At 45.0% G+C, this 13,843-nt stretch overlaps 1 protein-coding gene across 4 annotated transcripts in view; it reads left to right on the top strand.

Moving 5' to 3' along the window:
• Nucleotides 1–13,843, top strand: part of LOC111141458 (ZFP64 zinc finger protein) — an 87,776-nt gene that overhangs the window by 13,010 nt on the left and 60,923 nt on the right. For 3 of the 4 annotated variants that reach the window (XM_022494036.1, XM_022494034.1, XM_022494035.1), the window contains exons 3-5: nucleotides 3,588–3,749; nucleotides 5,396–5,458; nucleotides 9,054–9,305. In XM_022494036.1, the coding sequence (XP_022349744.1) occupies nucleotides 3,588–3,749; nucleotides 5,396–5,458; nucleotides 9,054–9,305 (477 nt within the window). The remainder of the gene's footprint in view (nucleotides 1–3,587; nucleotides 3,750–5,395; nucleotides 5,459–9,053; nucleotides 9,306–13,843) is intronic. The other variant, XM_022494037.1, reaches the window with a different exon arrangement.

The following is a 13,843-nucleotide window of genomic DNA, read 5'->3' on the forward strand; positions in this document are numbered from 1 at the left end:
GAAATCCCCGGGAGGCAAAGAAATGGAGCGAAAGCCCACAGCAGGTGTGTGAGGCCGTGAGCTCCTGGAGGGCATAGGGGACTGATCTCACTAAACATGGGACCTGACTTTCGTAGCCACACGGGAGGAGGTGGGCTCTGAGCTCTTGCAAAGAGTTGCCCTCAGGTCAGTGGGACTCAATGAGTGCGACTCTGACACCCGATCCCACCCAAACCCCTAAAGGGCTTGAGGCAGCCCCCTGGTGACCAAGGCCACTTGAAGCCTTTACCTGGGGTATCTGTAGAACCTGCTGTTCCCAGGGCATCCTGGAACGAAGCTAGGTGTGGGGGACCGATGGGAGAAGATGGCCCTCTGTAAAGCCAGCCAAGAGGCTCCAGCAAGACCTGGTGACCAGCTGCCCCAAGGCCCCCTTGTTGGCTGTTGATTTCTAGCCACTGCCACAGAAGCCATTAATAATTACGTGCTTCCACATCCCGAAATGTCACCTTCCCCCTGTGGCCTTCAGGCATTACCCTACTTAATATTGCATCCAGCACTCCCTGTGCCCCTTCTCGGCTTTATTTCTCTCCATAGCCATTAGCTCTGTATCTATAGTAGCTGTATAGTGTTTGTTTAAATCATTTATTACCTGCACCACGCCCCACTAGTGTCAGCTCCACGAATAGAGGGATCGTTGTCCCTTTGGCTCACTGGTGTGTTTCCAGTGCCTAGAACAGTGCCTGGCACACAGTAGGTACTTCGTCAGTATTGCTGGATAAGTCCGTGAATAATGACAACAGCACCAACAATGTTACATGCCTAATTTTTAATCTGCACGACAGCCCTAAGAGAGAGGGATAAAAGTTGTCCTCCATCCCCCAGGTGAAGAAAGTGAGGCACAGAGAGGTTATGTAGGGACGCCTGAGTGGCTCAGTCGGTTGGGCATCTGACTCTTGGTTTTGGCTCAGGACACGGTCTCAGAGTTGTGAGATCAAGCCCTGAGTTGGGCTCTGTGCACGCTCCAGAGTCTGCTTGAGATTCTCTCTCTCTCTCTCTCTCTCTCTCTAAAATAAATAAATAACTCTTTTAAAAAGAGAGAGGTTAGGTACCTGGCCTATAGTCACACACCCAGTAAGGGGCCAGACCCGGACTCATACTAGTTAGAAGATGGATTTTAACACATCTGACACGGAGGTGCACGCCAGAGTCAGTGAGATTCCTGTCAACCAAAAGGCAGTCACCAGAAAAAAAAAAAAGAAAGAAAGAAAGAAAAAAGAAACACGTCTTTGGGAGCCCGAGAACAAACCTGAACCTCTTTGAACGCATTCTGTCTCTTTGGCAGAGCGGGGTGCATTTTTTGGAACTCCGTGTATCGAGCTTTGTCAATGAAACACCTTCCAAGACTTTGGGCGATGATTCTGGTTACAGATGAGCAGTAACCGTGTTCCTAGAAACACTTGCAGATGGTAGCAGGGGTCCACAGTGGTGGTTGTTGGAAGAACAGCTGCAGTTCTTGAAAAGCAACAACTGGGAAAGAGGGATTCCCTCCACTAGACAGAGTTGGGTTAAGTTTCACAGCGAGGTACATGGAAGAGAACGGTGTACGCTGGTGGTTCTCAAACTTGACCATGTACCGGAACGGCCTGGGTGGTGTGTGAGAACACAGGTTGCTGGGCTGGGTCCACCCCAGAGGTTCCCATTCAGTGCGCTGGGGAGGGGCCTGAGGATCTGTCTTCGTAGCGGGTTCCTCTGGAGGTCCCGTGATGCTGGCTCGGAACCCCACTTTGAGAACAGAGCAGAGCAATGGAAGCCAGAGCAAAAGCCAAACCCCACAGCCCGGATGAAACATTTCAGCAAGAGGCAGGTGTGGTTGATCTAGGCATCCAAGGGACTTGGCGTGAAGACAGAACAGCCATTTGTCAGAATCTTCCAGCCAACTTTAAGCAAAAGCCACTTAACTTCCCCGTGCACGTTGCAATTGAAACCCTGAAACCATTTACTCAAATAGCAAATGCTAGAAGACCAGGTGCTCTTGGACCCACATCAGTGATGCTGTCGTTGCCTGAGGCACTCGAGAGGGGAAGATAAGGAAACAGGGTTTCCTGGCAGATGCCCAGAGAAAATGAACATAATTCATTCCATAAATACACAATTTCTAAGGAATTTCATTAAAAAATAAGGAATATAAAAACATTGCTTCATAATAATCAGCAGCTTTTAAATTTATTGTACTTCAAATAACAACATGTCTGACAGTCTGTAAGATCTAATATTCGAAGAAAGATGGTGTTTGTTTTAAGAGAAAATATAACTAGCACCACTGGCCTGTGACGTGGATATTACTGCTGGAGGCAAAGCCGAAGTAGGTCATGATGTTAGGCCTGCGCCGATTTCAGTAAGGATATTCTGTAAATACAGTGGCAGAAATGCCGAAAGTGGTACCTCGGGGACTGAAGTTTGGGAAACCGAATATCCAGTGACTTTCAAAGTCATCGTTAGGGCCTCTCAGCCTGACAAACTCACCCAACGAACAGAACCCCACTAGTCAGATTGACGCCCCCTGTGAAACCAGATCTGCATGGGACAAATCATGTGTAGTAAAGGACGGAAATATTTCTAAACCCGAAAGCATAAATTGAGTCAACAAAGTAGTCACGAAAATCTTATAAGCAGAAAAAGAGGTTTGAGACTGCCTATTTTATCTTTTGTAATGATAAATGTAAAGATAAAGATGGTAAAGATGTTTGGCCTTTCTTTTTGTCCGCCTGAAAATTTCAGTAAGAATATACCTGGGGCACCTGGGTGGCTCAGGTGGTTGGGCATCTGCCTGTGGCTCAGGTCGTGATCTCCAAGTCCTGGAATCAAGCTCCACATCGGGTTCCTGGTTCAGCCAGGAGTTGGCTTCCCCTGTGCCTCTCCCCCCAATTCATGCTCTTTCTCTCTCTCTCTCTTTCTCCCTCTGTCTCTTTCCCTAATGAATAAATAAAATATTTAAAAGAAAAAATACTAGGATTTCTTTTAGGAATATTTGTGGTTTTTAGAGATTACTTGTAGTTTGGGCCACAATTCCTTTGATCGGTTTCTTTCCCACTGTTTGTTAGGATTTTTTGATAAAGCTTATGAATACCAAATGCATTTGGCTGGAGCTAGTAGACAGCTTGCCTGGTGTAGATGACAGGCACATTTCTTGTTTATTTACTAAGTCTAGATTTAATAAGTCTGGATAGTTTCAAAGCTCTGGCTCAACATCAGATTTTCTTTTCTCCCTTATGGTTACAGAATGGCTGCCACAGATCCAGGCGTCACATCCTCATTCCAGGAAAGACAGGAAATGGGCAACCAGGACAGCAAGAATGAGTTTTTCCTTAACTGCCTCCCTTTTTTTTTTTTTTTTTTTTTTTAATTAGGGAGAGAATCTTTTCCAGAAGCCCCCCAGCAGATGTTCTCTAGTGTCTCACTGACTAAAACAGGGTTACAGGATTACCCTGAGTAGCAAAGGAGACTGGGGAGGTAATTTAGCCTGTTTGTTCTCTAGAAAGGAAGATAGGCAAAGGGAATAGCTGTTGGGTGTTCATCTTATGAAAACTAATAATCATCTCATTTTTTAGTTTCAGCTCCAGAATTCGTTTTCGAACATGGCTATCAAACTTACCTACCCACAGAAAGCAATGAAAACCAGACAGCCACTGTCATCTCTCTCCCTGCCAAGTCCCGAGCCAAAAAGCCCACAGCACCACCTGCTCAGAAAAGGCTTAACTGTTGCTATCCAGGTAAAAGCGGCATTGGGACTTGCTCGTATAGAGGATGTGACACGTAACAAATCTCGGGGCTCTAACTCGTGAATTCCCGACAACTGGATATAGATATGCTCTAAACTGCTTGGCTTAAAAATCCGAGCCCCCCCCCCCCCGCATTTACATCATCACATATGACCTATCTTGCTGTCTCTGGTCACCATGCACTTGGACTCTAAGATTTTTTATAGGGGCGCCTGGGTGACTCAGTTGGTTAAGCATTGACCTTAGGCTCCGGTCAGGATCCCGGGGTCCTGGGATTGAGCCCCTCACCGGGCTCCCTGCTCAGCGGGGAGTCTGCTTCTCCCTCTCCCTCTGCCTGCCCCTCCCCCTGCTTGTGCTCTTCCTCTCTCTCTCTCTCTCTCTCTCTCTGTGTCAAATAAATAAATAAATAATTTTTAAAAAAAAAGACTTTTTACAAACATGGGACTCATGAGGATCCAAGTTACTGTGAATTTTTCTTTCTGTGCTATGGCTTAGGAAGATACCCAGAAAGATTGCTGTTTCCTTTTAAAAAAAAAAAAAAAACTTTTTATTTGGAAATAATTTCAGACTCACAAAAAAGCTGCAAAAATAGCACAGAAATGTATGGATGCCTTTCATCTGGATTTCCCAAATGTTAACATACTGTATTTGCTTTGTCATTCTTTCTGTATATACATACTTTCCTCCAAAGCCATTTTATTTATTTATTTATTTATTTATTTATTTATTTATTTATTTTTATAAACATATAATGTATTATTAGCCCCAGGGGTACAGGTCTGTGAATCGCCAGGTTTACACACTTCACAGCACTCACCATAGCACATACCCTCCCCAGTGTCCATAACCCAACCACCCTCTCCCTACCTCCTTTTCCCCCGGTCACCCTCAGTTTGCTTAGGGAGATTAAGACTCTCTTATGGTCCCCAAAGCCATTTTAGAGTAAGCTGCAGACGTGATGTCCCTGTACCCCTAAATACCTCAATGTATATTTCCTAGAACCAAAGAAGTTCTTTCATAACCCACAACACAATCCTCAAAAATCAGGAAATTAACATTTAGGGGCACCTGGCTGGCTCAGAGGGAGGAACATGCGTCTCAGTCTCGGGGTCGTGAGTTCAAGCCCCACATTGAGCAGAGAGTTTACTTTAAAAATAAAGGACATTAACATTTACACACACTATGATCAAACCACCGGCCTTATTCAGATTTTATTAGCTTCTCACTCTTGTTCTCTGTAGCAAAACAATAACACTTTCCCCTGATTTGGGATCCAGTTCATGATTGCACGTTACTTTGAATTTTCCCGTCTCTTCAGTTTCCTTGAATCCTAAACTTTTGTCTTTCATGACCTAGACATTTTTGCAAAGTACAGGCCAGTTATTTTGTGAAGTGTTGCTCAGTTTGAGTTTGTTATTTCCTCACAATGAGATTTTAGGCTCTGCGGTGTGGGCAGGAAGCACGGATGTGATGTCTGTCCTTCTGAGCGCCTCGTATCAGGAGGCACGTGGTACCCCTTTGTCCCGCTCACTGTGGGGTTTACTCTTGTCACTTGGTTAAGAAAGTTTCTGCCAGGTTTCTCCACCCTTAGGTTATGATGTTTCCCTCTGTAATTAATATTTTCTTGCCTTTTTAAGGTTGCCAGTTCAAGACTGCCTATGGCATGAAGGACATGGAGCGTCATTTAAAAATTCACACTGGTAAGTGGCATTTCTGTGGCACGTATGCCCAGAGCTTCTACTCTGTGCTGGGAGCCGGGGAACCGGACAAGTCAGACATGTGATAGGCCATGGAACCTCGCTGGTTGTCACAGGAGCACACACACAAATTCAATAAAAATAAGATACTATTTCCATACATGATTTTGGCAGAAAATATATAAAACAATAAAATCCAGTGCTGGGACAGATAGGAGCAAACTTGGCTAGTAGAAGTGTAAACAGCTCCAACCATTTTGACAATTAATCTGCCAGAATTAATTAAAATTTAAAGGTATGTATTCTTATTTTGAGGCGATGGTCTTGTGAATGTGTGTATGTGTAACAATTGATAAAGGAAAAAAGAAGGGGAAGAAGACTCCATTTTTTTTTTTTATGTATCTTTACTGTATCACTGGATACAGAGTGTGTGTGTGTATGTTATTTTTGACATTTTGAAGGTAAAATTTAATAAATAAATATTTTTTGTAAAAGGTGAAGGAAAGGGGTGCCTGGGAGGTTCTGGGTGTCTGCCTTCAGCTCCGGTCATGATCCCAAGGTCCTGGGATTGAATCCCATGTCGGGTTCCCTGCTCAGCAGGGAGTCTGCTACCCTCTCTCCCCATGTCTTTCCCCGCCTGCTCCTGCGCTCTCTCTAAAATAAATAAAATCCTTAAAAAATAATAAATAATAAAAGGAAAGGGAAAGATTGATGGTATGCCTGAATGGCTCAGTTGGTGGAACGTGTGACTCTTGATCTTGGGGTCATGGGTTCAAGCCCCATGTGGGGTGTAGAGATTACTTAGAAAGAGAAAGAAAGAAAGAAAGAAAGAAAGAAAGAAAGAAAGAAAGAGAAAGAAAGAAAACAGTAAAAGGAGAGGAAAAGATTGGTGCATGGAGAAGAAAAATGTACTTATTTCTGGTGACTTTAATTTTCTTCAGTATACTATGGTTATGTCTCTCGGATTTTCTGAATGGAGAAGGAACTGCATTTAGACTATTTTTTTTTTTTATTTTTTTTTTTTAAAGATTTTTTTTATTTATTTATTTGTCAGAGAGAGAGCGAGCACAGGCAGACAGAATGGCAGGCAGAGGCAGAGGGAGAAGCAGGCTCCCTGACGAGCAAGGAGCCCGATGTGGGACTCGATCCCAGGACACTGGGATCATGACCTGAGCCGAAGGCAGCTGCTTAACCAACTGAGCCACCCAGGCGTCCCTGCATTTAGACTATTTTTAACAAAGCATTAGATACTCATAATTCAAATGAGAGAGTGTGAATGTAGAGAGTATAAATGTGTATAAGGCAGGTGTCCACTGACATTTGGCTGGGGTGTCACTAATTGCCCAAATTCGGCCTCACCTTTGGAAAATGAAATCTCCAGCCGTGATTTCTGAAATTTCTTGGCCATGGCTAGTGATGGCCTGGCCACGCTGGGGTCCCCACCCCATTCTAACCAACCTCACAGTGTCACGTCCTTTGGATTTATTCTGATTATCAGAATATTAAGTTTCAAGTGTTTGTAAGCATTCTTGATATCACAAACAAAGAATCTCTCCACGTGGCTTGGACGTGGATCCCATCAGTCGAGTGAAGCGTAGCACATGTATCCTTGCCAGAGTAGAGTGTGGTCGTTGTTCACGAGGACCCAGGGAACACTCGAGATGCGTAAGTGAAGCAGTGACCTTAAGTCCGTTTCTGCACATCTTCAGGAAGCACCTTATACGTGCCGGTAGCCCAGCTTAGGTCCTGGGATGGTTTCTGAGAGTTGACAAGATGTCTTTACCTTCGTTACTTTCTGAGAGGAGGGTGTGGCCAGGAGCAGTCCTAGCGGGCTGGCCCGAAATCATCCTTCTGCTCCCGCATCTGGCGGCTGCCCAGAGTGACACATACACAGCCTGGCGACTGCAGGAGCTAATCAGCTGCTGACCATCACTGAAAAATTCTTGTTCGTGGATTTTTAAATTTGACTACTAACATTTTTTATTAATAAAATTAGAATCTTTCATACACTTTGAGGTATATTCTTAAATCCCAGACGTTTGCTCTCTGACGGTAGTGATCAGCTTTGGCTGACCATTCATTTTAGCACTTGGCATTTAGGATTTAGCCAAGAGACATATTTAAATGTTAAGTAAAAAGGGAAAATCCTGACTCAGAGCCCACTTCCTTATTCGTTATAAGCCCAAAGTCACCAGTCTTTGTAGACTACTGTGTCTCATTCTAGAAGACCAGTCTTCACCCTAAAAATACACAGAATCTACTTTTTCCATCTCTTATTAAGTTAATATTATATATGCCATCCCTGCAAATTGCTGTTACTATTGGTCATCTTTCCACATCAGTAGTACATGTCGGCTTCATTCTTTTCAGTGGCCAGGTAGGACACTGGTTCAATAATCAGTGGTACCTCCATCCAGTGAAATCCTTCCACTTTACAAATCATGTTGCAGAGATGTAATGATGTGACAAGACAATCGGGATTATTTAATGTGCAAGGAAGTAGTCAATGGAGAGGCCTTGTTGCATTTGGACTCACAAAGCAAGACCATCGTGGGTTCTAATCCCAGTGGTTAGGAGGATTGAGGAGAATCACACACAAATAATTAAAGAGATGCCCGTAAAAAAATCAGCAGTCATTCATGGGTAGTAGGTATGTTAGTGAGTATAGATGAAGCTGCCATGACAGAGAGATCCCCACCCCAGCTCCCACGCCGTAGGGCTTTATGTCTCTCTCACGTAACTGTCTGGAGCTAGCACAGGTCTAGAGCGGATAAGCGGCTCTGTCCCACGAGATCAGCCAGGGACTTAAGTTGCTTCTGCGTCATTAAAGCGCATCACGTCACGGGATCATCTGTCTGCAGACAAGCTGCCCTCACCTGCCCCTTCACCCCATGTCTCGGAAACGGCTGGGAAGGGCAGAAAGAGGAAAGTAAAAGGCAAGCAGTGTCCCTTTGCAGAAGGGACACATTGACCCTCTCTGCCATTTCATTGGCGAGGAGCGCACTGCAGAATGATTCGTGGCTGTGGGCCGAGCTGGGGAAGGTAGCCAGGAGCTGCTCAGCCCCAAGCTCTCTGAAAACTTAGTGTGTTTGATTGAGCTTTAGGGTGTATCTGTGGAAAAAAAGGAAAAGGAGAGAACGGAAGGAGACAATGAACAGTTCCTTATTCTCCTTAGTTCTACTTCAGACATGTGAGTCACCTATTTTTAATTGATAAGGAATTCATATTCGATGCAGGAAAAACCAAGAAATGGCAAGAGGCAAAATAGAATAAACAGCCCCCCCCCACCCCAAGATGTTAGCTCTTGGCAAATTTTTCTATCTAGCTTTTGAAGTTACCTGAATAGCCTTCAGTGACCGCGTACTCCTCTCACCATAAAGCTCAATCACATGTGGGGCGAAAGGCTGGGTGTCCACTGACCTCGGCTGGGGATCGGCTGCCTGTGGGTTAGCTGTCTATCCACTTGCCTTAGCTGGGGTGGTCAGGCTCTGCTCCCCTTGCCTCTCATCCTCCTTTTGGACCAGTGGGCCAGAGCGGGGGATCAGCCTTTTTCTTCTTCAGTGTTGTTTTCTGATTCCTTCTGTGTGTGTGTTTGAAGGAGACAAGCCCCACAAGTGTGAGGTCTGTGGCAAGTGCTTCAGCCGGAAAGACAAGCTGAAGACCCACATGCGGTGTCACACGGGCGTGAAGCCCTACAAGTGTAAGACGTGTGACTACGCCGCGGCCGACAGCAGCAGCCTCAACAAACATCTGCGGATCCACTCGGACGAGCGGCCCTTCAAATGCCAGATCTGCCCCTACGCCAGCCGCAACTCCAGCCAGCTCACCGTCCACCTGCGGTCCCACACAGGTAGGTCCCTCCTGCTGCTCGCACGCTGGGCTCCTCACCGCCAGCTGCTGAAAAGCACCTTAAAGCGCTGAGGCACCATCTCAGTCCACGAACGGGGGACATCTGCTCATTGCACGGTTCGCGGGTTCACTTTGCGTCCACCCGGAAGAGCCTTTCTTGATGAGGGGGAAAAAAATCATTGAGCCTATAACCTCATCGCTATCTTTATGCTGCTCTATAACTTATTCACTACTAAAGTATTCGATGAGAAGGTGAGCTCCATGAAATCGTGAGAGAAATGTCAACAACGCATTTTTTAATAAATTTCCGCATAGTGTCTGCATTCCGGTCATTTTTGAAGTATACTCAGATGAGTTCAGCCTGGGACAGCTTCGTGGGAAAACGCAGCAGGGGAGGTCACTTAACAAGTCATTGACATTTCCTTTTGGCAAGTGTATCCATTAGCTCTGGATACGTTGATGCTGTGTAACAATCACTACAAAACCTCAGTGGCAGATTGTAATCGAGTATCGCTCACATACTTCAGGTCTAGCCAATTGGCCAGACACTGTTGATCTTGACTGGGCTCAGTCACATGTGGGGCGAAAGGCTGGGTGTCCACTGACCTTGGCTGGGGATCGGCTGCCTCTGGGTTAGCTGTCTATCCACTTGCCTTTGCTGGAGTGGTCCGGCTCTGCTCCACTTGCCTCTCATCCTCCTTTTGGACCAGTGGGCCACCTGAGGCTTGTCCTTCTCATGACAGCGGCAAACATATCCAGTGGCTAGGCCCATTTCCAGCTTCTGGTAGCATCCTATTGGCTGAAGCAGGCTATGTGGTGGGGCCGGACATCAGGGATGGGGCCGGGCTCACCTACTGTGGGAGGTCACCACGAGGTTACAGGGCAAAAGCCAGAGATAGGAGGGAGGGTAAAGAATTGCGACCATTTTTGCAAACCACCACAGTCCACCAGGGTGTCACACACAACTCGGACAGGTGGATATAATCACATCTTCCTAAGACCCACATAAGTCACACCTCGTCACGGGGTCAGGCTCAAACACCAGGATCCCTTGATCTCCACCGGTTCTGGGTATGGCTTCTCTAGACATAGAGTTCCTTTGAAGTAAAAAAGAGAAGTCGTCTGCTCCTCCATTCCTGATGTCCAGTGGTGACACAGAGCCAGGGTAATTCCAGTAATCCTGATGTCCGAGGCACTTGACAGTCCCAGCTCCATGGATTTCCAAAATCCCTCTGGGCACATGTCCCCTGGTTCCTGACTCTGCCCATCAAAGCATCTTCCCATCAGCCGTCTGAGCCACTTCCAAAAAGTTGTAGAAGAAGTACCTTTGCGAAACATTCTCAGCCTGCTTCCTGTCTACCAAAAGCAGGGCTCTTTTTAGTCGACGGGGATGACGGGTTTGCTAGTAGAGCCACGTGCAAAATTTTGTGAGTTTCTTGTGTGTCTGTGTGCCAAAAGCCACGCCCACGATTCTCTTAGAAACTCTCCTTCCTTCTGAACCCCACTGCGGGCACTTTGGCAGAAAACCTTCTGTGGCTGAATCCCTTGATGTTCCTAGGAATCCTTGTCCAGCTGGAGAACCTACCTGGCGCCAACTTAATTCTTTTGGAGACTTTCATGAAGAACTTGACATTCACACCCCTCATTTCTCGTTTGGTCTTACCCCTGAGATCACATCCCTGGATATGACCTTTGTCCCCCGGCTTCTGTCTTACTGTGAAAACCCTTTGCTAGTTGGAGATGGGAAATCACGTTTTTGGTTTGCTCTATTCTCTCTAAATTCCATTTAGAAAAATGGCCAGTTCTTGTATGAGTTTGTCTCTTCCTTGTACGACCTCATCATATGCCACTCAAAGGCTCTTTCACTGTTCTGCCCAGAATTAATCTCTTTGCTCAAGTCCCAGATTCAACAGGTGTGTTATAATCTCTATCTTCTAACTTAACGGCACATGACGGTTGGACCAAATGTTTACCATTAAACAGTGCACCCTGCCACTTCTTTGGTCTTTTCTTGCCACCCGGTTCCAAAGCCAGTGCCGCATATTTTAATCTTCTGTTATGGCAGCATTCTGTTATGGCAGCACTCTTGTTTCTAGATACCAGTCTCTGGTATTAGCTCTCTGTTGTCACATTAATGCAGTGTAACAAATTCTCCCACAAAACCTCAGTGGACCCAACGACATGCCTTTTCTGTTGGCGTTCGGGGGATCCGCTGGGGGTCACCTCGGCAGTTCTGATCTTGGCTGGACTCACACGTCTGGGAATCTGCTGGCTGTGAGCCGTCTATCCACTGGTCTCGGCTGCGGGATTCCAGTGCTGCTCCACATTTCTGTCACCCTCCTCCTGGGACCAGCACACTAAGCCAGCCTCGATCATCTCATGGCAATGGCTAACAGAGGAGCAAGCAAGCAAAACCCAGTGCAAAAGCCCATCTCAAGCCATTACTTGGATCAAGTCTACTGAAAATACCATCAGCCAGATCCAGTCACATGATTGTCAAGACTCATGGCAGGTCATCCCGCCCCTGTCCGGAGACCATGCATAACTGCACATGTGGCAGAGGCCATGGCTACAGGGAGGGGGGAGAGATGGTGAGATTTGAGAACATCTTTGTAATCTGCAAAAGCAAGTTAAGACATAGGCATCACCGATGGCCAACTGATTTTCTCTAGAAATCTCCCCCGCCTATGTTAGAGGGGCTGAAGCACTCATTTATCCAAGTGGTTCTGAATCATTTTGACTTATGAGGATAGACTTAACCATTGATAGTAGCATCGTCAAGTTGGTCTAGAAAAGGTGAATTTTCAAAAATTTAAACGTGTGCTTATGTGATGTCTCCATAGACTGTTCATTTCCCTTTTAGGAATCCATGGCACTTAGAAAATTTTACAAATCATAAAATTAATAGGATTTTGCTTTGATTCTTTCATTGCTTAGATTTTCATCATCAGTGGTTTTCATAGCAAGCTAAACTCAAGAAAGATCTGTTGGCTTACATATATCAATTGCTTATTCATTCAACAATATTCATTAAGTCCCCACAAGATACTAGACACTGTAAGGATTACGTGGAGGGCAGGAACAGACGTAGTCATTAGCTTTGGAGAGCTCATGGTTCCAGGGAACTATTACTGACCGGTATGCCTCAGTTAAGAAATCTGTGATTTAAAAAAAAAAAAAAAAAGATAACAAAGGGATTTGAAACCTTTACTTTCATACCAAAAACTGTTGTTAACTCTGTAACTCAGCTGTGAGATTTGGTTATCCGGTGTTTCTGGGTTCCACCTCTGCTGATGGCTTAAAAGAAAAAAAAGGTAAAAAGATTGTCACTAATTTGGGCAGGGATATAATGGGAAAACCTAGTAGGATATCCTGGAGCAGAATTCCTCCTTCCACAGACTCCTCCACTCAGGGATCCATGAATAGATTTTAGATGGTCCATGAACTTGGATGGCAAAAAAATTACATCTTCATTTTCACTAGACTGTATTGAAATTGGGTGTGTCCTTCCATTATGAAAATTGGCAGCGGATCTATGAGTAGTGCATATGAACTTGCCGCCAGCAGAAATCACAGATCTTTTCGTAGCAGTTGTTAGAGATCGATCAATATATCATTTATGCTCTTTTCTAGTTAGAAATCATTATAGTTACAGATCCTCCACTAGATCTTATTTAACGCATTCATAAAACACACCAAGGGGCACGGGGCTGCCTCAGTTACTGGGTGGAGCATCCAACTCTTGATCTTGTGATCGCAAGTTCGAGCCCCATGTTGGGGGTAGAGATTACTTAAAAAAAAAAAAAAGACTTTAGTAAAGCACACACATTGTTATATCGTGAATTTTTTCTTTTAATTTTCTATATAATTCTCTCATTAGACTTGGTTTCTTTTGCATTCCTATTGATTTTTATTTAGTTTGCTTTTTGCATTTAAACATTATTCTAAGAAAAGGTCCATGGGCTTCTCTAAACTGCCAAAGAGGAGTTGCTGGCGTCAAAGAGGTTAAGGAAAAGATTCCAAGGCCAAGAGTCAGCAAACTTTCTGTAAAAGGCCAAATAGCAAAGGGTTTGGCCTTTGCAAGCCATACAGTCTCTGTCACAATTGCTCACCTCCGCCTTTGTAGCACAAAACAACCATAAGCAACATGTGAACAAATGGGTGTGGCTAGATTCCAATAAAACTTTATTTATAAAACAGCAGGCAGTGGGCCACATGTGGCCCACAGGCTATAGCTTACCATTCCTTGCTCTAGAATTTCCTGTGCATGATCTTGGTGGTCTTTAGTCATACAAAGCATGGTTTAGGTGTGAGCTGCTTAGTCTTCTAGAAGCTTGTCAAATTTGCTCCCTGCCATCTTTACTTACTTGCATTTATTAAGCAGTTTATGATGATGTTTTAGACCTTATGCCAAAAAGGCCAGAACACGAGCCCATCTTTGAGCTTATGGCCTAAGAAAGCGAACATCAGTCACATGCACAGATAATTACCCGGCATCTAGGAATACCAGCTTTGGAGCCAGCCTTGGTTGGAAGGAAT

The sequence above is a fragment of the Enhydra lutris genome, unplaced genomic scaffold, assembly GCF_002288905.1.
Source record: "Enhydra lutris kenyoni isolate GAN:26980312 unplaced genomic scaffold, ASM228890v2 scaffoldscaffold6, whole genome shotgun sequence".
In the NCBI taxonomy this organism is placed as follows: Eukaryota; Metazoa; Chordata; class Mammalia; order Carnivora; family Mustelidae; genus Enhydra; species Enhydra lutris.